The following is a 20531-nucleotide window of genomic DNA, read 5'->3' on the forward strand; positions in this document are numbered from 1 at the left end:
GGAAAACACTCAAAGATAATATTATATTTTTCTTCTATTTCCCAATGCCATTTAGACCTAGGATGAACTTAAGAACCTGAACCAATTAATATCAGATCAAGAATGAAATTTTTTAACAGCTCTCACCAGGTCAAATCTTCTCTAAATAACCTTTGAAGCTTCCTTTTTTTCTTCTTTTTACTCTAATTATACTTAGGAATCACTCCTGGTAGTGTTCTGTAGACTATATGTAGTGTTGGGGTTCAAGTCAGAGTCAGCTACATGCCAGCAAGCACCTTAATCCCTAAAGTATTTCTCCAACTCCTTTCAAAGATTTTTTTTCTAGTAATGCTTGAACATATGTTATAATGGTTTGTTCTTCTAAATATGTCTACTTACGTTACTATGCTTTTACTCTCTCTGAAATTAAACCCCCCAAAAATCAGTTAAATAATGAAGACAGTTTATATGTTATAATCACATAAAAATTTTTAAAATGTTTTATTTTTATAAAGGACCCAAGAGAAAGTACAATGCGCAAAGCACTTCCTCTAGATACAGTGGACCCAGGTACAATGCCCCAATACCTTATGTGGCCCATAAGCCTGCCAAGAGTGATCCCTGAGCACATAGTTAGGAATAAGTCCTGAATACTGCCAGGTATGGCTCCAAAATTAAAAACAAACATATAGAGGCCAGAGTGGTGGCGCTAAAGGTAAGGTGTCTGCCTTGCCAGCGCTAGCCTAGGACTGACCAAAGTTCGATCCCCCGGTGTCCCAAATGGTCCCACAAGCCAGGAGCAACTTCTGAGCGCATAGCCAGGAGTAACCCTGAGCATTACTAGGTGTTGCCCCCCCCCCCAAAAAATCAAACATATAGATAAAAATATTTCTTCTACTTATGCTTTGTTGCATAAACAAAGAAACAATAGACTCATATAGCAAGGTGGCATTCTACAAAATTAACACACAGAAATCAATGGCCTTTTTATACACCAATAATGATAGGGAAGAGATAGACATCAAGAAGACAAGCCCATTCACATTAGTGCCACACAAACTCAAATACCTTGGAGTCAACATGACCAAAGACATGAAAGACCTATACAAAGAAAACTATAAAGCCCTGCTCCAAGAAATAAGAGAGGGCACATGGAAATGGAAATACATATCCTGCTCTTGGATTGGCAGAATTAACATCATTAAAATGGCAACACTCCCCAAAGCATTATACAGATTTAATGTGATCCCCTTAAAAATATCCATGACATTCTTCAAAGAAGTGGATCAAACACTTATGAAGTTCATCTGGAACAATAAACACCCACGAATAGCTAAAGCACTCCTAGGGAAAAGTAAAATAGGAAGCACTACTTTCCCCAACTTTAAACTGTACTACAAAGCAGTAGTTATCAAAACAGCATGGTATTGGAATAAAGGCAGACCCTCAGATTAGTGGAATAGGCTTGAGTTATCAGACAATGTTCGCCAGATATACAATCAACTAATTTTTACAAAGGAGCAAGAAATCCTAAGTGGAGCAGGGAAAACCTCTTCAAAAAGTGGTGCTGGCAGAACTGGTTAGCCACTTGCAAAAAAGCAAACATAGACCCCCAGTTAACATCATGTACGAAGGTAAAATCCAAATGGATGAAAGACCTTGATATCATACCTGATACCATAAGGTATATAGAACAACACATTGGTAAAACACTCCATGACATTGAGACTGAAGGCATCTTCAAGGAGAAAACTGCACTTTCCAAACAAGTGGAAGCAGAGATCAACAGATGGGAATACATTAATCTGAGAAGCTTCTGCACCTCAAAAGAAATAGTGCCCAGGATACAAGAGCCACCCACCAAGTGGGAGAAACTATTCACCCAACACCCATCAGATAAGGGGCTAATATTCAAAATATACAGGGCACTGACAGAACTTTACAGGAAAAGAACATCTAATCCCATCAAAAAATGAGGAGAAGAAATGAACAGACACTTTGATAAAAAAAAGAATTACAAATGGCCAAAAGGCACATGAAAAAATGCTCATCATCACTAATCATCAGGGAGATGCAAATCAAAACAATGATGAGATACCATCTCACACCACAGAGATTGGCATACATCACAAAGAATGAGAACAATCAGTGCTGGTAGGGATAGGGCGAGAAAAGAACTCTTATCCACTGCTGGTGGGAATGACGTCTAATCCAACTTCTGTGGAAAGTGATATGGAGATTCCTCCAAAATCCGGAAATTGAGCTCCCATTCGACCCAGCTATACCACTCCTGGGAATATACCCGAGGAAAACAAAAATACAATACAAAACCCCCTTCCTTACACCTATATTCATTGCAGGACTATTTACCATAGCAAGACTTTGGAAACAATCAAGATGCCCTTCAACAGACAAATGGCTAAAGAAACTGTGGTACATATACACAATGGAATATTATGCAGCCGTCAGGAGAGATGAAGTCATGAAATTTTCCTATACATGGATGTACCTGGAATCTATCATGCTGAGTGAAATAAGTCAGAGGGAGAGAGAGTGACGCAGAATAGTCTCACTCATCTATGGGTTTTAAGAAAAATAAAAGTCATTTTTTGCAACAATCTTCAGAGACAATGAGAGGAGAGCTGGAACTTCCAGCTCACTTCATGAAGCTCACCACAAAGAGTGGTGAGTACAGCTATAGAAATAACTACACTGAGAACTACCATAATCATGTGAATGAATGTGGGAACTGGAAAGCCTGTCTGGAGTACAGGTGGGAGTGGGGTGGGATGGAGGGAGATTTGGGACATTGGTGGTGGGAATGTTGCACTGGTGAAGGTGGGTATTCTTTACATGACTGAAACCTAATCACAATCATATTTGTAATCAAGATGTTTAAATAAAGAAAAAAATAGATAAAAATATTTCTTCTACTTATGCTTTGTTACATATACAAAGAATTAACTATTTTACAAAATGATTTCAATATTGATGCATAAGAGTAACTTTTATTGATACAGTTCAAATTTTAATTGTTCTTGTATTTTTATGATAAAATATTTTTCTATCATTACCAAAATAAACATAAAATTACTTTATGTGATGCATGTATGCCACTTCCAGAAGTTAAAGGAAACTATCTTTATTCACTGAAGTGGCACTATACTATAACATTACATAAGCTTATGCGTGCATCATTAGAGATCAAACCAAACTTCTTTTTATTCTTTCTTGTGCTTTTCCTAACACTACTTTAAAGCTCTGTATACTCAGGAGGAAGACTCCTTATTTAGCACTTCATCCAAATTTTCACACAATCTGCTCAAGCATGTGAATAAAAAAACAATGGCCATTTTTTCCTTTGGAGAGCAAGGTATGCAGCAGTATGTAAAAATAGATGCAACTGAAATAGTATGCTAAAATTTCCGTCAGCTAATTCTTTAAAAACTAAGTTAACACCAAGCCCCTACACTATCATTCCATATAAATGCAATGCAATTCAAAATAACACATGTTGTCAGATACATTTACTGTACATAAATATATGCATGTTACTATAAAGAAAAGAACTCAAAATATGCATTTATTAAAAAATGTTTATGAAAACAAAGAAATAGTACAGGAGGTAAGGAAGGTACTTCTCTTGCATTTAGCTTCATTGGCCACAACCCTAGTTTGAATCCCAAAAAACGGTGCCTAAGTACAGAGCCAGGAATAGGCTCTGAGCACTACTAGGGGTAAACCAAAGAAACAAAGGCAAAAGCAAAAAAGAAAATTCATATTTAGAAGATGGAGGCAGTTTGACATTAATATTTTAATCTTTAAGGATATTCTAGTCACTAACTGTGTACAAGGAAGTGTTTCTATTTTTCAGACATCATTAGATGGATCACTTCTTTCTGAACTTCTCTCTGTAGAAATCCTGCAACTCAAAGAGCTTTCCATGCATCGTGAATGCTAATCTGAGCCAGAGAAATAGCACCCAGAGAGATAGTATCTAGATTAAGGTGTTTGCCCTACATGTGCATTTCATTCCCAGCACCACAGGGTCCCCAGACATCTCCAGGCATAAATTCAAGCACAGAAATTGTAGAATGAACCATACTCATGTTCATGTTCATATTCATGAACCATGAACCAAGCACAGAAGTTGCACCAAGAAGCATGGGTGTGGTCTTCAAAGTACCCTCCACCCCACTGATCTTTTAACTTTTTTTTTTACTTTTCCTCCTAGAGAATAACACTGTGTCCTCAATAAGTGCATCACATTCAAAATGTCCAACATTGTATACATTTACTAATTGTATAACTATACCCCTGTACAATTAAATCATTCAGTGAAAGAATCCTTTGACTACCTAAAGATCAGAAGTATTTTCAACAATTTAAAAAGATAGACTGGAATAGTGACTAAGAGGCTAAGCTGAAAAATGTCCAGTTCTTGTTTAAAAGTGCCAGCTGCCTTGTAATCCTGATCTCTTCTTAGGGGTCAGATGAAGTGCTAGGAATAAAAGTGGGGAGAGACACATATATATCCTATATACTATCTCTAAGGCCCCTAAACAAGTTACTTAGTCCTTGCTTCTTTTAAAACATCTTTTAAAGCATCTTTTAAAACATGGATGACATTTTTCTGGAGAATAATATATGAGAATAATTACAAATTAATTTAGATTGTACCTAATATAGGGTATCACTATAAGATGGGTTATGTTTGATTACTAATTGAAAAGCAATAATATATATGTATGTATACATATGCATATATATATATATATATATATATATTTGTTCAAAATCTTAAAAACATTTTCATTCTTACAGAATAACCAGAATAACAAACTCAATCTAGCCAGTGTAAAAAACAATCGTTTGAAATCTATCAGGAAGACCGTGCATGTGAAAAAAGAATACTTCAATTAGTGTGGCAGAGTAACTTACAAATACATTCAAATTACGCATTTTTAAATTCCATCCCAATAAGAGTATAATCATCTTACTTCACAGACCAAAATGTTCATAAAACCCATGTACATTATTAAGCTGTATATCACAATTCTTGCTGAAGCACATGCTATCTATCCAATTATTAATATGTCAACAGAGTTAAATGATGCCTTCCACAATTAACTGGCTAAGAAATAGTATCCAAAGAAACAAAAACTAATGATTAAATTCATACTGAACTTCTGAGAACTCCTTGGGTAAAAATGTGTAGTTTATTTTTTTGAAAAAACTATTTTGAGTAATCTACTTTTTTTTTTTTTTTTTTTGGTTTTTGGGCCACACCCGTTTGACGCTCAGGGGTTACTCCTGGCTATGTGCTCAGAAATCGCCCCTGGCTTGGGGGAACCATATGGGACGCCGGGGGATCGAACCGCTGTCCGTTCCTTGGCTAGCGCTTGTAAGGCAGGCACCTTACCTCCAGCGCCACCGCCCGGCCCCTTGAGTAATCTACTTTTACTATAAAAATTGACGTTCAATTTCATCATATTATATATAACCCATAATAATGGACCATAAAATTAATTAAACTAAACTGTTATGTATAAAGCACATTATTAATTCTACAAATAATAATTAAGTATTCAAAAAATTCTAGGCTGAAGGTTTAATTTCCAAAAAGAGTTTAAAAATTGTATTGTCTGTTAATAACAAAGAGATGCTAAAAGAACATTAAAGTTCAATATGCTTAATACCTTATTTTAATATCAGCCACCTAAAATTAAATTATCTAGTCAATATACTAATAACAAAATTCTGTAAATTTTGCCCGTCAAGTCTATGCATGTACATATACATACATGTACATATAGTCTATCATAATATGTAATGTGCATATATGTCTATATAAATAAATAACGTTTGTCTCAAGTAAACTGATGCCCCTGCAGGCAATATATCTGCTAAGACACAAAAAATACAGCTAAAAATTTGTTGTGAACTAAAGAAAATGTTACTTATGCCTACTCTGTAATTTTCTACATAAAAAAATATAATAAAACAGGTGCAAAACTAGGTCTATTTCATCGACAGTTTTAATAATTCACTGGATCTTAATTATTCAATCATGTAGTTAGGTAATATTACTCCAACTTAGGAATACTTCTCAAAAATTATTTTCAAGAATTCTATTTTTAGTCCTTCAAAAAGAAGATATTCAACCTCAAATTTGATGTAATTGCTTTCCCACTGCTAGAAGAACTGAAAAATTTCAACAGTACTCTTTGGTACTTACTTTTAGAGGAATACTCAAGACACAAGCAAATATCTGGAAGTAAAAATACTAACAAATCTAACAAACAATGCAGAGTTGTTAAGTAAACAAGAAACCACCATCTGTGACAACTGCAACAGAGCTCACCTGTTCATTTTTACAAAGCCACACGCTATTTCCACTTAGCACAGTAAAAATTTTGGCTTTATAGCCTCTCAACTCAAGATATCCACATTTCTCAGGTGTAACAACTGCTTGGGACTGTGAAGAATGGGACTGTGATTTCAATGCATTTAAGAGGATGCTGATCCAGTCATTTCTTTCCTCTGGAAACAAAAACAGGAGAAAACAGATGTGTCAGAGTTGGAGGTGTTACACTCGGTTAGATAGTGAGACAGAGTCATGGCTAAGGATCTCAGCACCAAATAGTCATGGATTCTTCCTAAAGTCCCAATCCAAATCCTCCTACAGGCAAGGTCAACAGCCCATTTTAATATGGGCAAGATAAGAGAATATTTAATACTCAGCTGTGTTGCCCCATTTGTTGGGTCCCGTTTACTCCTTTGTTGATTGTCCATGTATCCACAAAGAGCTTCCAGAATGAGAAATTGATTCCCAACCTCTTGTCCCCTTTTACGGGGAGATCTTAATCATATTTATCCGCAGCAAATAATCCACAAAGAGAGGAGGTTAAGGGGTAAAAGGTTGGGCGAAGAGAGTCCTTTGTCAGCCTGCTGCTAGCTCCAAAACAAAACTAGAGCCAGCCAGCAAACTCTGGCAAAAGACCCCCAACACCTCGCACCCAAACTATTTATTCGGCTCTCAACAGCGCTCCCACCTGGAAGGTCAAGTTAGGACAACAGGCAAAGAATAAGCTTATGGAAATATTTTCAAATACAACAAGCTGTTCCATAAAATCAATACCATGGACTTTACTGGAAAACTTAGCAGAAATACACAATATCAAATTTCTACCAAGGTCTGATGAATCACAATCTTTAAGAAGATCCCCCCAAGTGACTAAACCCCTGTGAATGTTTAAATAGCAATCTTTTCTCTGGGAAATCAAATCTCATTTCATGAAAAAGATAACTCTGGTGTCAGTTAACAGATTATACCTGGTAATTCAGTTACTCTAATGCTAGGATTGTTCTAAAAGATATTCTATATATAAAAAGAGTATCTTCCTTGATCTTCTCATCCACTTGGATTTTAGCCACCATTACAAAAAAATTAAAAAAAGCAAATCCTCAAGATATAAATAAACATCATTCTCTTCTTCCAAAAAAGCTAACTGACCTCCAACTATGCATAACATACTCTCTTATGGCTATAGGGATTTGATCAACTCCCCAAAGAACAATCAAAGCTCTAAGTCAAGTTAGATGTGCACAGAGTACTGTAACTGTCATCCAAACAGTGACAAATAACATAAATCAATACAATGAAGGTAAGTGATCTGTGGAAGGTCATATAGGAAGTTATTGTTAAAGACGAAAAGAATCCAATATTTTGATTCTCAGGCAATTGTATTTGGCACTAGGTTAAAGCAAAAAAGTTTCTGTGCTGGATCTTGATAAGGGGAAATTTAAAAGATAAAACAGGAATTTTGGAAGAAAAAAACAAGAAAAAAATTTTGAGCAGAGAAAAACAGTGGAACAAAGACAGAAACATCTGTTCTGGGAATAAGTTCAAGTTTGAATTTTGAACTCAAGGAAGCAATAAGACACAGGGCTAGAAATGATGCACTATGTAAGAAAGTTTGTCTTTATATTAAAGGCAAATGTAAACCATTTCATAATTCTTAGGAAAGAAGGCATATGGTTATGATAATTAAGATGATAACAAGTCAAAATGAAAGCTTGAGGTCAGAAAAAAAAAAACCCAGAGACAAAACAGAATGAAATGGAATCAAATAATCTATAAGAAGTCACATTAAGGGAGTAAAATTAGGTATTTTGAATATGTCTGACAGTTGTTCAGAAAATTAATTAAAATCTAATTACTAAAAATAGAAAGTAGTTTTATATAATGAATGGAACTGATCAAGAAGCAGAAGATTTCATTGTATGATCAGAATTAGTGCAGGTTTTCAATCAATGGTGGACTGAATAATGAAATTAAAGGAACCTATATAAAAAAGATCCACAAAAGTGGGATCATCTTTAATATGAGAAAAATAAACAGACCTGATATATCTATATCTGGAAAAATGGGGAGAATATTTTAAAAGATGATTTTAAAAATGTGAAGTAGTTTATTGAGTCAAAAGGGCAGCAGAGTGCGAGTCAGAGACTAAATTCTTGTTAGCAAAAATTTCGAAGAAAAATGAAGGTTGGGGAGCTGGAGAGATAGCACAGCAGTAGAGCTTTTGCCTTGCATGCAGCTAATACAGGACAGACATTGGTTCAAATCCTGGCATCCCATATGGTCCCCTGAGCCTGCCAGGAGCAATTTCTGAGCATAGAACCAGGAGTAACCCCTGAGTGCTGCTGGGATGACCCTCCCTCAAGAAATAAGAAGGCTGAATAAATGGTACGGTGATTAACAGGTACAGTGACAGTAACTGTACAGCTTGTCTTGCAGCAGTAGACCAAATTTCAATTCTCTGAACCCCATAAAGTCTCCTGAGCACTGGCAAAATTGAGCACAGAGCCAGGGGTAATTCCTAAGCAACAAAAGAGTCAAGGGAAGTTTAAGCAGGACCAACACAGATTAATCTAAAACAGGTCTGGCCAGAATAAATTCATTATGGATTGAAACTAATCTCCATACATATTAGAATGGAATAAATGTGAAAAGAATTCATAATTTTTGACAGGAGTCATTATTTAATAATCTCCAATTTTTCTTACTATCAAAAATACTTAAAATAGTTCACTATATTTTAAAGACCAAGTCCAACATATTTACCCAAAGCCACATATCTCAGGCACACCTGGCAAACGGGGACCCCAATCCCCATTTCTGTACCATGCCACCTACCTCTTTAGATCTGCTAAAATTTATTTTAAAGCTCATTAGGCTTGGACCCCCTGAGTTAGACCCCAACACTGGATCATCCCCCAGCACCACTAGGAGTGACACCCATGTACTGAATTGGGAGACCCCAAGCACTCTTGTGACCCAAAATTAAAACCATTTTTAATTCCTCATCAAAGTGGTTTTATTATCACAAATAATATTGCCTGGTCTGTACATTAGGATAAAATTTTTTCAAGCTTGCTCAACATTATTATAAAAAGAGAAAAATATCTGTGTAACTAAGTCATCAATGACAGCAACTATTGTCTTTTCTACATCTATATATAAATCCTAGCTATACTAAGAATTGATTGTCTTTTCAGCCAAACGTTACACTTAACTTGGTTAGAGCTTGTGATCATTAGGTACACACAAGTTAAGCCTGTCAAGTAAATGGCACGTATTTTTTAGTGTCTGTTCATATAAATTACTGAACTTAAAGGTAGTCCATAACAAAATGAACAAGGTCACAATGTTTGTGGTTTCTACGCTACTATTAGCATATGTCTCAGATTTTCACAGAATAATTTAAATTGACAATGACATCTGTTGGAGTTAAGTTTATGACTACCTCTCCACAAATGGTTGCACTTAAAGCAGAGATTATCTAGCTCCTGAGGGTCTCATTTTCAAAGAATATGAATAGTCATGTAAAAGAAAGGAATTAATAGTAACATTCAGTTTACTCTTAATTACCCATGCCAATAGACAAGGATATTAAAAATCCAAACAGAATAAAACAGATTCCTCAAACATGGGTAATGTGCTTTGATAGGTTACACTATTCTAAAACAAATTATTTCCCTTTGTGTGATAAGCCTTGGACAAGATAGCTAGTTTGCTTTACAAGATACTTTTATTCTCTCAAATAACTAACATGTATTGATTATCTACTTTAAAAATATAATGTACAAAATTCCATTCCTTTCCCAAAATTCATTCTGACCTAGATATAGCTTTGCCCAAGATACAGCATTGCAGTCCGAAAAAGGAAAGGGGATAAATGAGGAAATAAAAATTAGATATTTTAATGTAACTTCCTTATACATATGTTAAAATGGAAACAAAAGACAACAATTCCCTCAAACCTAAAATTAGCTAGTACTTAAGGTTTTCAAAAATGCCAGAGTATAGTGCAAGAAGCAAGATAATCAAGATATGATGTTAAGAAAAAAAAATCACAGATAAAAAACATTATCTGGAGGAACAGATCTGGCAGAAGGCATATTTATTAGTAACAAAGGATTATTATTCTTGGGAGTATATATATGTATATATACATGTACAACATTGCTGGTGAAATCTAAGAAACTGTTGAATAACATAAGCTAACTGAAAGATCGAAGATACATGCAGGTAATTCATGATCCATTTTACATGAAATATTCTATTTCAGGGTTGTAAGTACAATCTATGACCAATTACAGGAGCCTTTACTGAGTGTCTACTATGTCTTGGGAAATGTTGCAATGAAAAATAAGACTATGGTATTACTCTCCTGGATTCTGTGTTGCTGTGAAAGAAAGCAGACAATAAAATGAAGCAATGTAATAGATTTCACAGTGACATGTGTGGGTCTTTGGACATCCTAAGTACTGCATGCTCAGTGATATGGAAAGAGAATACAGCGTTTGAAGAGAGCTGAAATGATCCGACTTTCTTGTTGCATGATTGATCTGACACCTGCACTAAAAAAAAGTGACTGGAGTCGATGAAGGGAGGTTGTTACAATCATTCTGATAAAAGTGATAGCTTGTACTAGAGGAGTCACAGTAGAAGTGTTGAGAACTGGTCAGAATCCAAATATATTTTCCACAGTAGAACTGGCAAGATTTACTGATGGAGATGTGAGAGGTGAAAAGATACAAGAATGCCTCTAACATTTAGGGATTATTATATAATGATAATCAACAAAGTATAAAACTGAACTTCTAACTCAAGGGCTTTACCTCCAAATGGTAACTATTCCATTGCTGCCTTCTTTCTAAAACACAATTTCAAAATCATTACATCTGTTTAACCAAAGGGGAGGAGGGTTTTATGTTCCTTATGCCATGCATTCTTTAAGAAGATATATTTAGGGCCAGAGTGATAGCACAGCTGTAGGGCGTTTGCCTTGCACACAGACAACCCAGGACTGAAGCAGGATCAAACCTTGGCATTCCATATGGTCCTCTAAGCATGCCAAGAGTGATTTCTGAGTGCAGAGCCAGGAGAAAACCCTGAGTGCTGCCAAGTGTGGCCCAAAAACCAAAAAGAAAAAAGATAAATTTAAAAATATGCAGTATCATTCTTGCCACATGAGGGCTCCCTGGTATTCTCTAAAATCAGAATTAAGAGAACTACATACTCTACTGTCATTTAGAGGCCATGGGGTTTAATATAACTTGCCTTCCATCCAGCCAACCCAGATTCAATCCTTAATTACCCCCTACTTATCATAAATGGTTGAGAGAGAAAGATTAAAAGAAAGAGAGTAAAAGAAAGTAAGAATAAGAGGAGAGAGGGGGGGGGGGAGAGAAAGATACCTGACTGAGTAGGAGTAGGTCAGGAGTAGTCCCTGAGCAGCACCATGTGTGGCCCAAAACTGTTGCATTAAGCCAAGTACCTGGGTCATACTACTGAAAACAGTCCTGGGAAGAGAACTGACCACTCAGAATTCTTAAGTCCTCTTATAACAATGATAAGAAAAATCCTTCTCCCTCTGAGATTACACACTCAAAAACAGCACCTGTGCCGGGTAAGTAACAGGGACTGACTAAACAGACCACAAGCAGTTTTGACTCTGAGCAGTTCCAATGGTTCTGCTTAAAGAGAAAAGAAGTCAACCAAAATTTCTCACTTAGGAAGAAAATTTCTAACATGCAATCACTTCAATACACTTCACCCTCAACTAAGAACAGACAATATTTTACTAGGAAATCTGGGAGAACCAATTAGAACAATTATGGTAAAAAGAAAAATGCCAAATTTAGTTCTATCTTAGTAATGCCAGTGGGTAATGCAAGTTTAGAAGTAATGAGACTGGTTTCAGGGAAGACAAATGTTAATAGTTATGTGTAAAAAAAAAAATAGTTATGTGTAGGTCATTCAGAAACATTTCACCAAAAATAACGAATTTCTCTCTGTTAAGATGTAAAAATAATTTCCCAGGTCAGTTCTAAATTTTTATCTTGATTCTTGATTGGACTGATGCAAACTTTAATTTACCTTAAAGTTCATTAAGGCAGATTTTTATAAGCAACAATGGCTGATTTCTCACTTTCTACAAAATAAAATAAAATCAACCATTTACTTACATGGGAAGAGGAAAAATAATAAATCATATTTAGTATCTTTATGAAGATTTCATACTTACTATATATGTATAGATACGTACACGTAGTGTCTATGCCACATGTCACTACACATACTACGTTTTTAAAATGTGAGACTTTAGGTAAAAACAGCTTTCCGTGAATTTAACTTAATTAATTTCATGTGGCTGAGTTTCAGTTTTTAGAGAGGCAGTGATTTCATAGATTAGAAAATTAAAGAACTAAGGCATATTTAAAAAGTTAATAAAATTGCTACACAAGATGAATCAGATTTCACAGGACCAACTGGTCAGTTGTAAATATAAAATGTTTTTGAGCATGTGTGCTCAAAAGTTAACGCATTCTACTGAAATAAAGTGTGGTTGTTTAACTCTCAGCTGCTGCAAGAAAATATTGCTAAATAGATTTCCACACAAGATTGAAGCTTTATTTAGTATATCTATCTTAAAATGCTGAGTTTGTGGCATATGTGGAATTTGCAGTGAACAGGTTGAGAAGATAATACAGCCCCCAGAGAGAAAAGCAATCGCCCTCCAGGGCAGAGAAACTACAGAACAAAGAATCGGATACTGAGTGAGAGTCAGTTGAGGAACAAAGTGTTGTATTTTAAGAAATACCAAAAGGTAAAAACTCTGATTTTAAATACAAGACATACTGCATATCACTGCTGTGAACGACTTTGATTTTTTCCAGCAATGGTGACACAAAAGACATCTCACATGAGCAACTCTATATGAAATGCTCCAGAACAAAGATTGGAAAACTTGTTCTGCAAAGGGCCAGGCAATATATATTTTTGGTCTTTCCTGGCCAATATGCAATAATGATGCAATGCCACCAGAGAAATCCAAAACAATATGTAAATGATCAACTAAATTGTATTGACTAAAATAAGCAGTCAGTTTTATGAAGGAAAGCAACCAGAGTTTACTAACCACTGCTTTATGTTTATAAAATTCAAGACATTTTGAAATAGAAAATGTAGTAAATTTTTGTATTTACAAAGGGCAATAGACATATAACTATATTATGTTATACATTATATTCTATAATATAATTTCTACAGTCATATATTTTAACATTTCCTATCTGATCTGTTTGGTTTTAAGGGTTTGTTTGATTTTTTTTTTTTTTTGGTATCATCAAACACCACTATGTTGATCTCACAATGGGTGGTGATTCACAGTTTGTATAAAATAAAAACTATCCCAGAGTGAACAGCAGCTGAGACTTACTCATTACACATTTACTGAATTATCTCAAACAATAATGGAAGCTTTCTGTAAGATACAATATTTGCTGAAAGCTTTCTATGTGCCATACACTGACATATGTTCTGGGAATCTAAGAGATTAGAAAAAGGCATTGTCTCACAATACTGTAAAACACTGTAAGCAGTTTCCAAAAGATAAATATTCATATTTGTAAATGAGATTATTATAGTAGCTACCTAATCCATAAAATGACTAGGAAAATAGGCACTTAGTAGATTAAGATACTATAGGGGTTAAAGGCACTTAAGTTGCATTGGGACAAACCTGTTTCAAATCTTCAGCACCACATATGGTACCCACGAACACTGCTAGAGGTTACTCCTGAACTCAGAGTCATCCTGAGTACCAATGGATATAGCCCTCAAACTAACAGAAGGAAATCAAGAAAATGAAGTAAGCAAAATTTCTGAAACATATCAAGTATCCAGCTTCTTTTCACATCAGTATTAACTAAATAAGAACAAAAAGGGGTTGGAGAGATAGCATGGAAGTAGGGCATTTGCCTTGTATGCAGAAGGATGGTGGTTCGAATCTTGGTATACTGTATGGATCCCTGAGACTGCCAGGAGCAATTTCTGAGCTTAGAGCCAGGAGTAACCCCTGAGCACTAACAGCTGTGATCCAAAAACAAAAACCAAACAAACAAACAAAAAAAAAAAAGAGCAAAAAAATCATTTTAAAAAACCAGACTGAGCACATGCCTCGCAATGGAACCTGAGGTTCATTTTTATCCCTGAAAGCACAGAGCCCTGGATTTGGTTCCCAGAACTACATGTGCCTCTGAAAACTGCAATGATGAGACCTTGGGTGAACTGAGTAAGACTGTTATAACTCCAAAACAATAAATATAAACTCAAAAACAATGAATATACAAAAATAAATAGCTTTAAAGTAAACTAAAAGTTCCAATATTTGGGGACCAGAGTGATAATACAGCAGGAAAAACACCTAATCAACCTCATGTGGCTGACAAGTGTTCATTCCCCAATACTCCAGATGGTCCCCCAATCCCTACCAGGAGTGATCCCTGAGCACCACCAGATCTGAACCAAACCAAAACAAAACAAAACAAAACAAAATTCCAATAATTTTTAGTGTACAGTCTTGTCTTAATTTCAAGGTAATAAATTTATTTATTGATAGTCAACCAAGGTATATAACACAGAACTTTTTACCCCCATGTCATTCTCAACCAACTCTAAAAATCCTGGTAAGATTCAAAATATTGGAGTCTTTTTTACTAAAGCCACATGTTTCTTCTTCTTCTTCTTTTTTTTTTTTTACGGCAACTATAAATTTTATCAAACAAACTATAGCAGAAAGCAGTAAAATGAATTCAAGAAAAACAAAGAATTCACAATCTTTATTAGAATTATTACTGAACCTACATGATCAGGTAAAACATACTTCAGGCAGGAAAATAGCTAATGTATGTGCCTAGTATGTGTGAGACCCGTAGTTTGATCTCTAGCACCACATGTCCCTCACCAACATTGCCATATTATGTCCCCCCAAAAATAAAGATTCCATTTTAAGCAAATTTCAGTAAAACTAATCTATAACAGGGGCCAGCCAGAGCGGTGGCACAATGGTAGGGTGTTTGCCTTGAACATGCTGACCTAGGAGAGACCGAGGTTTGATGCCTGGTGTCCCATATGATCCCTCAAGCCAGGAATGATTTCTGAGTGCATAGCCAGGAGTCCCCTGAGTGTCACCAAGAGTGGCCCAAAAACAAAAACGAAAACCCTAATCTATAACAGTAAGAGAAAAAGGATACTGCATACCAAAACAATTGTAAATAAAGTGAATTAGAAAAGTTTCTGTCTACCCCTTTTCATTGTTTTCACCCCGAATTTACAAAAATCTTCAGAGCTTTTACTAGATTTTCATTAAATATTTGCTGTATGGGTGACTAAGGAAGAGCAAGTAACATTAATTTGCTTTTGTTTTTATGTTATGGCATCCAGAAATTTAATTAAAAATATAAGCTTTTAAATAATGTAAAATATTTCTTGATATCACCACCATAACTGGCCTGTGAATCTTCTTATTGGTTAGAAATGGATGTATGTAAGTTTATACAAGAATTAAAACCAAAATCTTACCTTCTTTTTCTACTCTGAAAACAAAAGTTCTCTGTGTTGTAACAACTTCAAATTTGTTGTCTCCTTGAACTCGTACCGTAGATATTGCAGAGAGAGGAATGATTCCTTTTGAATATTTCTCCTGTGTTTATTAAAGCAAGAATACATAAAGATGTCTTTTTAAAATAAAACTCTCTTGACCTTACTGCAAACAGTGACACAATATTGACAAGTGCTTCTTTTTCATCATTTCAATCTAAAGTTTGAAACAGTACTTATTATTGTACAATGTCCCATAACAAAAATATTAAATTGCCCCTTTCAGATGAAATCTATTTTCTAATTTTCTCTTCATCTGGAACTAAAAGGCAAAGAATCAAAGACAATCACACTAGACTAGAAATATACTATCCAAAAAAGCAAGAGCATGTTCTTTAAATACACTCAAATCACAATGATTTTATGGTGTCTACAGGCATCTGGTGGCCATAACAGGTACTGTAACTGAACCATTTCAAAAGCATTGCTCTTATGAAGAAAAATGTTTAAGAAACTACAATGTTTTATCAGTTAATCATATTATTCCATGATCTAGTGGTATTTTCATTAGGTATTTTCATTAGATCATGGAGTAATATGGTTAAGCAATAAACCACATAAATCTACCATAGCTCATATTTTTCATCCCCAATAACTAAAAGATGATATATTTTGTCTAGGTTACATGTAATTGGTAACATAAATATTGCCATTTTTCCTGAAGTCAGTTTTAAGACTCTTTGTTAGTTTTCTACCTTTGTATTTTTATAATGAACTCTCCTAAGTGATTTGACAGAAAGACTGCCCCACAATCTCAGTTGTTCATGAAATATGCTACATTTTCTAAACCCTACACTGAAAAAGAAATTAAAACAATAGTTATACATTCAAGGACCTTCCGAATAAAAAGTAGAAAGTACAATCAGATAAACATGTATAGCTGAGCACAAATCAAGGGATATGAGCACAAAGGCAAGAATTCACACTTTTGATTAGAAGAAGTCAAGATGTTGGTAACTATGTTTAATTTACATCTGATCCGGATTCTAGGTATCTAAGTTAAACCCACCAAATAAGTTCAAAGATGCATCCTCATTAGATACAGTAAATAATGGGAGGTGTAAAGTAAGAAAAACAAGAGGGTCTACAGAATCAAAAATGCAAAGAGACAAAAACAAATCACAGTTACCAAGCACATAGTCTTGAATATCCAATTAATTTAGAAGTGTCCTTATAACACTTCTCTTCCCTTCATAGCATCATCCAGGGACCTAAGTGAGTCCTAAAAATCTCCAGCTACTGCTGAGATAATGAGTGCACTCAACCAATGTTCTTCTACCTGAAATACTTACAGACCAGCAACTGTCCTGTATACAGGTGCACAAAGAGGCAGTTAAAACTAAAGTAGTTGGTTAGAGTGAGTGGTTTTCAACCTTTCTCACCTCCAGAATGTCACTGTTCCTGAACTGCTGGCTTAAGGCCACTGTGCTAAAACCATTCCAGCAGAACAAGTGTCAAGTTCATATTCCTCCCAGCAGTAAAGCTGTACCATAAATGGTCAATAGTTAAGATGCAGGTAGGGAAAGGCACAAGCGTCAGCAACAAGGATTTCTAAGGGAGGCCTGCCCTCTGCTAGTCTATGAGAGTAACGAAGCTCTCATGCTGTTTCCTCTAATTCTTTGGCAGTTTCACTGCTCCAATATCCCATTCCAGGCTTTATTTAGTTTTGTTTGTTTGTTTTGGTTGTTGTTTTCATTTTGGAGTCCACAGCTTCTGGTACTCAGAGGTTATTCCTGGCTCTGAGCTCAAAAGTTTCTCCTGTCAGGCTCACAGGACCATATGGGATACTAAGGATCGAACTCAAGTCTTCATGCAAAGCACATACTCTATCTGCTATCCAGCTTTTTATTTAGTTTTTAAAGTCCTACCTATTCTTGAATGCTAACTAAAGGCTTTCAATTCTAAGAAAGCCTTCCTCTGTCCTCTAAGTCAAAATTGAATACTACAATACTACGTCCGAAGTATGATTTAGAAAGATGAGTTGAGATTTAGGAACCACATACAAAAAAAAAAAAAAAAAAACAGAAAAAGTCCAGAAATAGGTACAAAATTATTTCTCCTTATTATCCCCATTTACATAACTCTTCCCTAACTAATGAGACTAATCCTTCTTACTATGTAAACTATCAAGTGCAAGCTAAGAATTATAAACTCTCTCCCTGTTCCCTTATCTATTTAATAAGCCAGCTCTACTCTTTGTGTCATCATCAACTGTGCATCGAACTATCCCATCAAAATTTTAACACTTATTTCCTGAAAAAATACCCTCCTGCTTACATATTAGTCTGATAAAATAGTGCTCACTCAACCTGAAATGCCAGTTTTTTTATTATGATGTGGTTTGATGTATGCACCAAATTTGAACTCTCATAGCTAGGGTCAACTTGCTGCTGATCACAGTATCTCCTACTCATGTTCACCTTCTTGAGGGTCCCTAAAGATACTGTGGTTTTGTGCAGACCAGTCTGTCAGAGCACTGCTGGTTCTGCCAGGATTCAACCATTCCATCCTTTTCTTCACAAAATCACTGCCTCTATCTACTTTCCGTCCAAGTTCACTGAATGCACCTGACGAAAGTCTTTCTGACCAGTCTCTTCTCATTCCCCTAACTTTACCAGGAATATCACTCTCCTTTCAAATGAAGAAGCAGCACTGCAACTTGTTTTATGAACATGAGTCACTATATTTGTGGTACATGCTGGTGTGAACAGTTTAACCACTTTTTTCCTCCTGGCAATTATTATCTATACTCAAATAATAATTTTATATTTACTGTATAATTCATTGCCTATTCTGGTCTATACACCAGGCTGCCTAATACAATCTTCTAAAATTCATCTATCTTCCTCATCACTTTCCACATGATCAGTATTGTAAATGTTTCCTGAATGAGTCTATTCCAATTCTAATTATTCACATTTATACAAAATTCTAACTGCTAACTTGATGGATTCTAAGTTAATTTTTAACACTTCTACCAACCTATCCATTATTCTATGCCCTAGTTTCTTAGGCTGTGGGTTTCAACTCTAGAATGTGAGTGTCTCAAAAATTTTGCATCACAATAAATTTATAATTTATTATCAATATTTGATTAACATGTCAATTTTACATACCTGGGATCAGATAAAACTTCTGGCCTAACAGATTTGTAAGTAGCAGCCATTTAAGTCTGGCACAGACTGGTATAGACTGGTGTAGACTAGTCTATAGTATAGACTGGTTTAGACTGGTATAGACTAGTCTATACCAGCATTACTCAAAGTAAGTGGTAATGCCTTACCCTAGAGCAGTGATTCTCAATTATTTTCTGTCATGGCCCCCTAGGAAGAAGAAAACATTTTTCGTGCCCCCCACCCCCGCATGACTGTAAATAGTATCTTTATTAAAAAATCTTTACCCTGCAAAACAAAAATATATCAAATAATTTGAGCTGAATTTTATCAGAGGTGATGCCTGGATTAATGGCTACAATCAGCACCTTTTGCAATGCATAGCTTTTCGAAGCTGGGTTTGAAACAGGACACAGCAACTCTCCACAGTTCCAGAGACATACAGAGACAAAAACTCGGGGCTTAGCTTGTTATGCAGGTCAAACGCTCCCCCCTTTACGGAGCCTCACGCCCCCCGCCCCCCCCAAGGCGCGACCCACTATTTGAGAAGCACTGCCCTAGAGGAAGACTGAAGCTGCTGGAATGATGGAGGGGAGGGGAACAGGATTTAAGCAGCTAAAGTACAAAGTACAATTGTGGGAGGAGTTTGTTTGATCACATAAAGAAGGTAGGCACTGGATGATATATTTATTTCCTTAAAGAGAGTAGGACAAATAAGTTTGGAAAACTCTAGTCTGTACATGAAATTAATAATTTCTCTAAATAATAATTAACTGCTCTGCCCCTTAGCCATTCTGGTGTGTTTTGTTCTAAAATTAGGTAAGATAGGAAAGAAGCCCTGAGTGGTGAAAAGTAAAGAAAAGATTCACAAAAGAGGAATCGAGAAAGTTCATGACATTACACAAGATTTGGGTAGAAAAGCAATAGCTAGGGAGATATTGTTGAGAGCACACAGACAAGCAAGCAAAAATACAGGAATGGGAACGCTCAAGATTCTCAACATATACCCATATAATACTGCCAAAGGTCACTATAAATAGATATAAGAAGCTGATGTTTATACAAAGGAAGCTCATTAAATGTGAAGTGGTTTCACTACTAGGTGCTCAAGAAATTGGGAGGTCTGAGGGATTGTCTTTTGTTGTTGAACAATATAGAAAATGGGAAGGTGCTCATTAACTCAGGTGATGTTAAGGAACATCCTAGACATCTCTGTCCCTTAATCTGTAATGGTAGAGACCAGAGAAGGAAATTTCTAAAATAATCAAATTTATCTATACATCATAATAATGTTTTTATTCTCACACTGGGTGATCCATTCTCAAGCTTTAGTTTGTCAAATGATTAAGTCTGTAGTGATATAGTTGAGTAAAATGTCTTAACTAACCTATTTTCTATACTGAAATATCAAGCAGCATCTAAGG

At 35.5% G+C, this 20531-nt stretch overlaps 1 protein-coding gene across 1 annotated transcript in view; it reads right to left on the minus strand.

The window, feature by feature from the left end:
• ARAP2 (ArfGAP with RhoGAP domain, ankyrin repeat and PH domain 2) overlaps positions 1 to 20531 on the minus strand; it is a 179195-nt gene that overhangs the window by 120411 nt on the left and 38253 nt on the right. The window contains exons 7-8 of the mRNA XM_049790095.1: positions 15917 to 16037; positions 6344 to 6522 (exon numbers count right to left, since the gene is read on the minus strand). Of these exons, the coding sequence (XP_049646052.1) occupies positions 6344 to 6522; positions 15917 to 16037 (300 nt within the window). The remainder of the gene's footprint in view (positions 1 to 6343; positions 6523 to 15916; positions 16038 to 20531) is intronic.

Source organism: Suncus etruscus, chromosome 16, assembly GCF_024139225.1.
Source record: "Suncus etruscus isolate mSunEtr1 chromosome 16, mSunEtr1.pri.cur, whole genome shotgun sequence".
Taxonomy (NCBI): Eukaryota; Metazoa; Chordata; class Mammalia; order Eulipotyphla; family Soricidae; genus Suncus; species Suncus etruscus.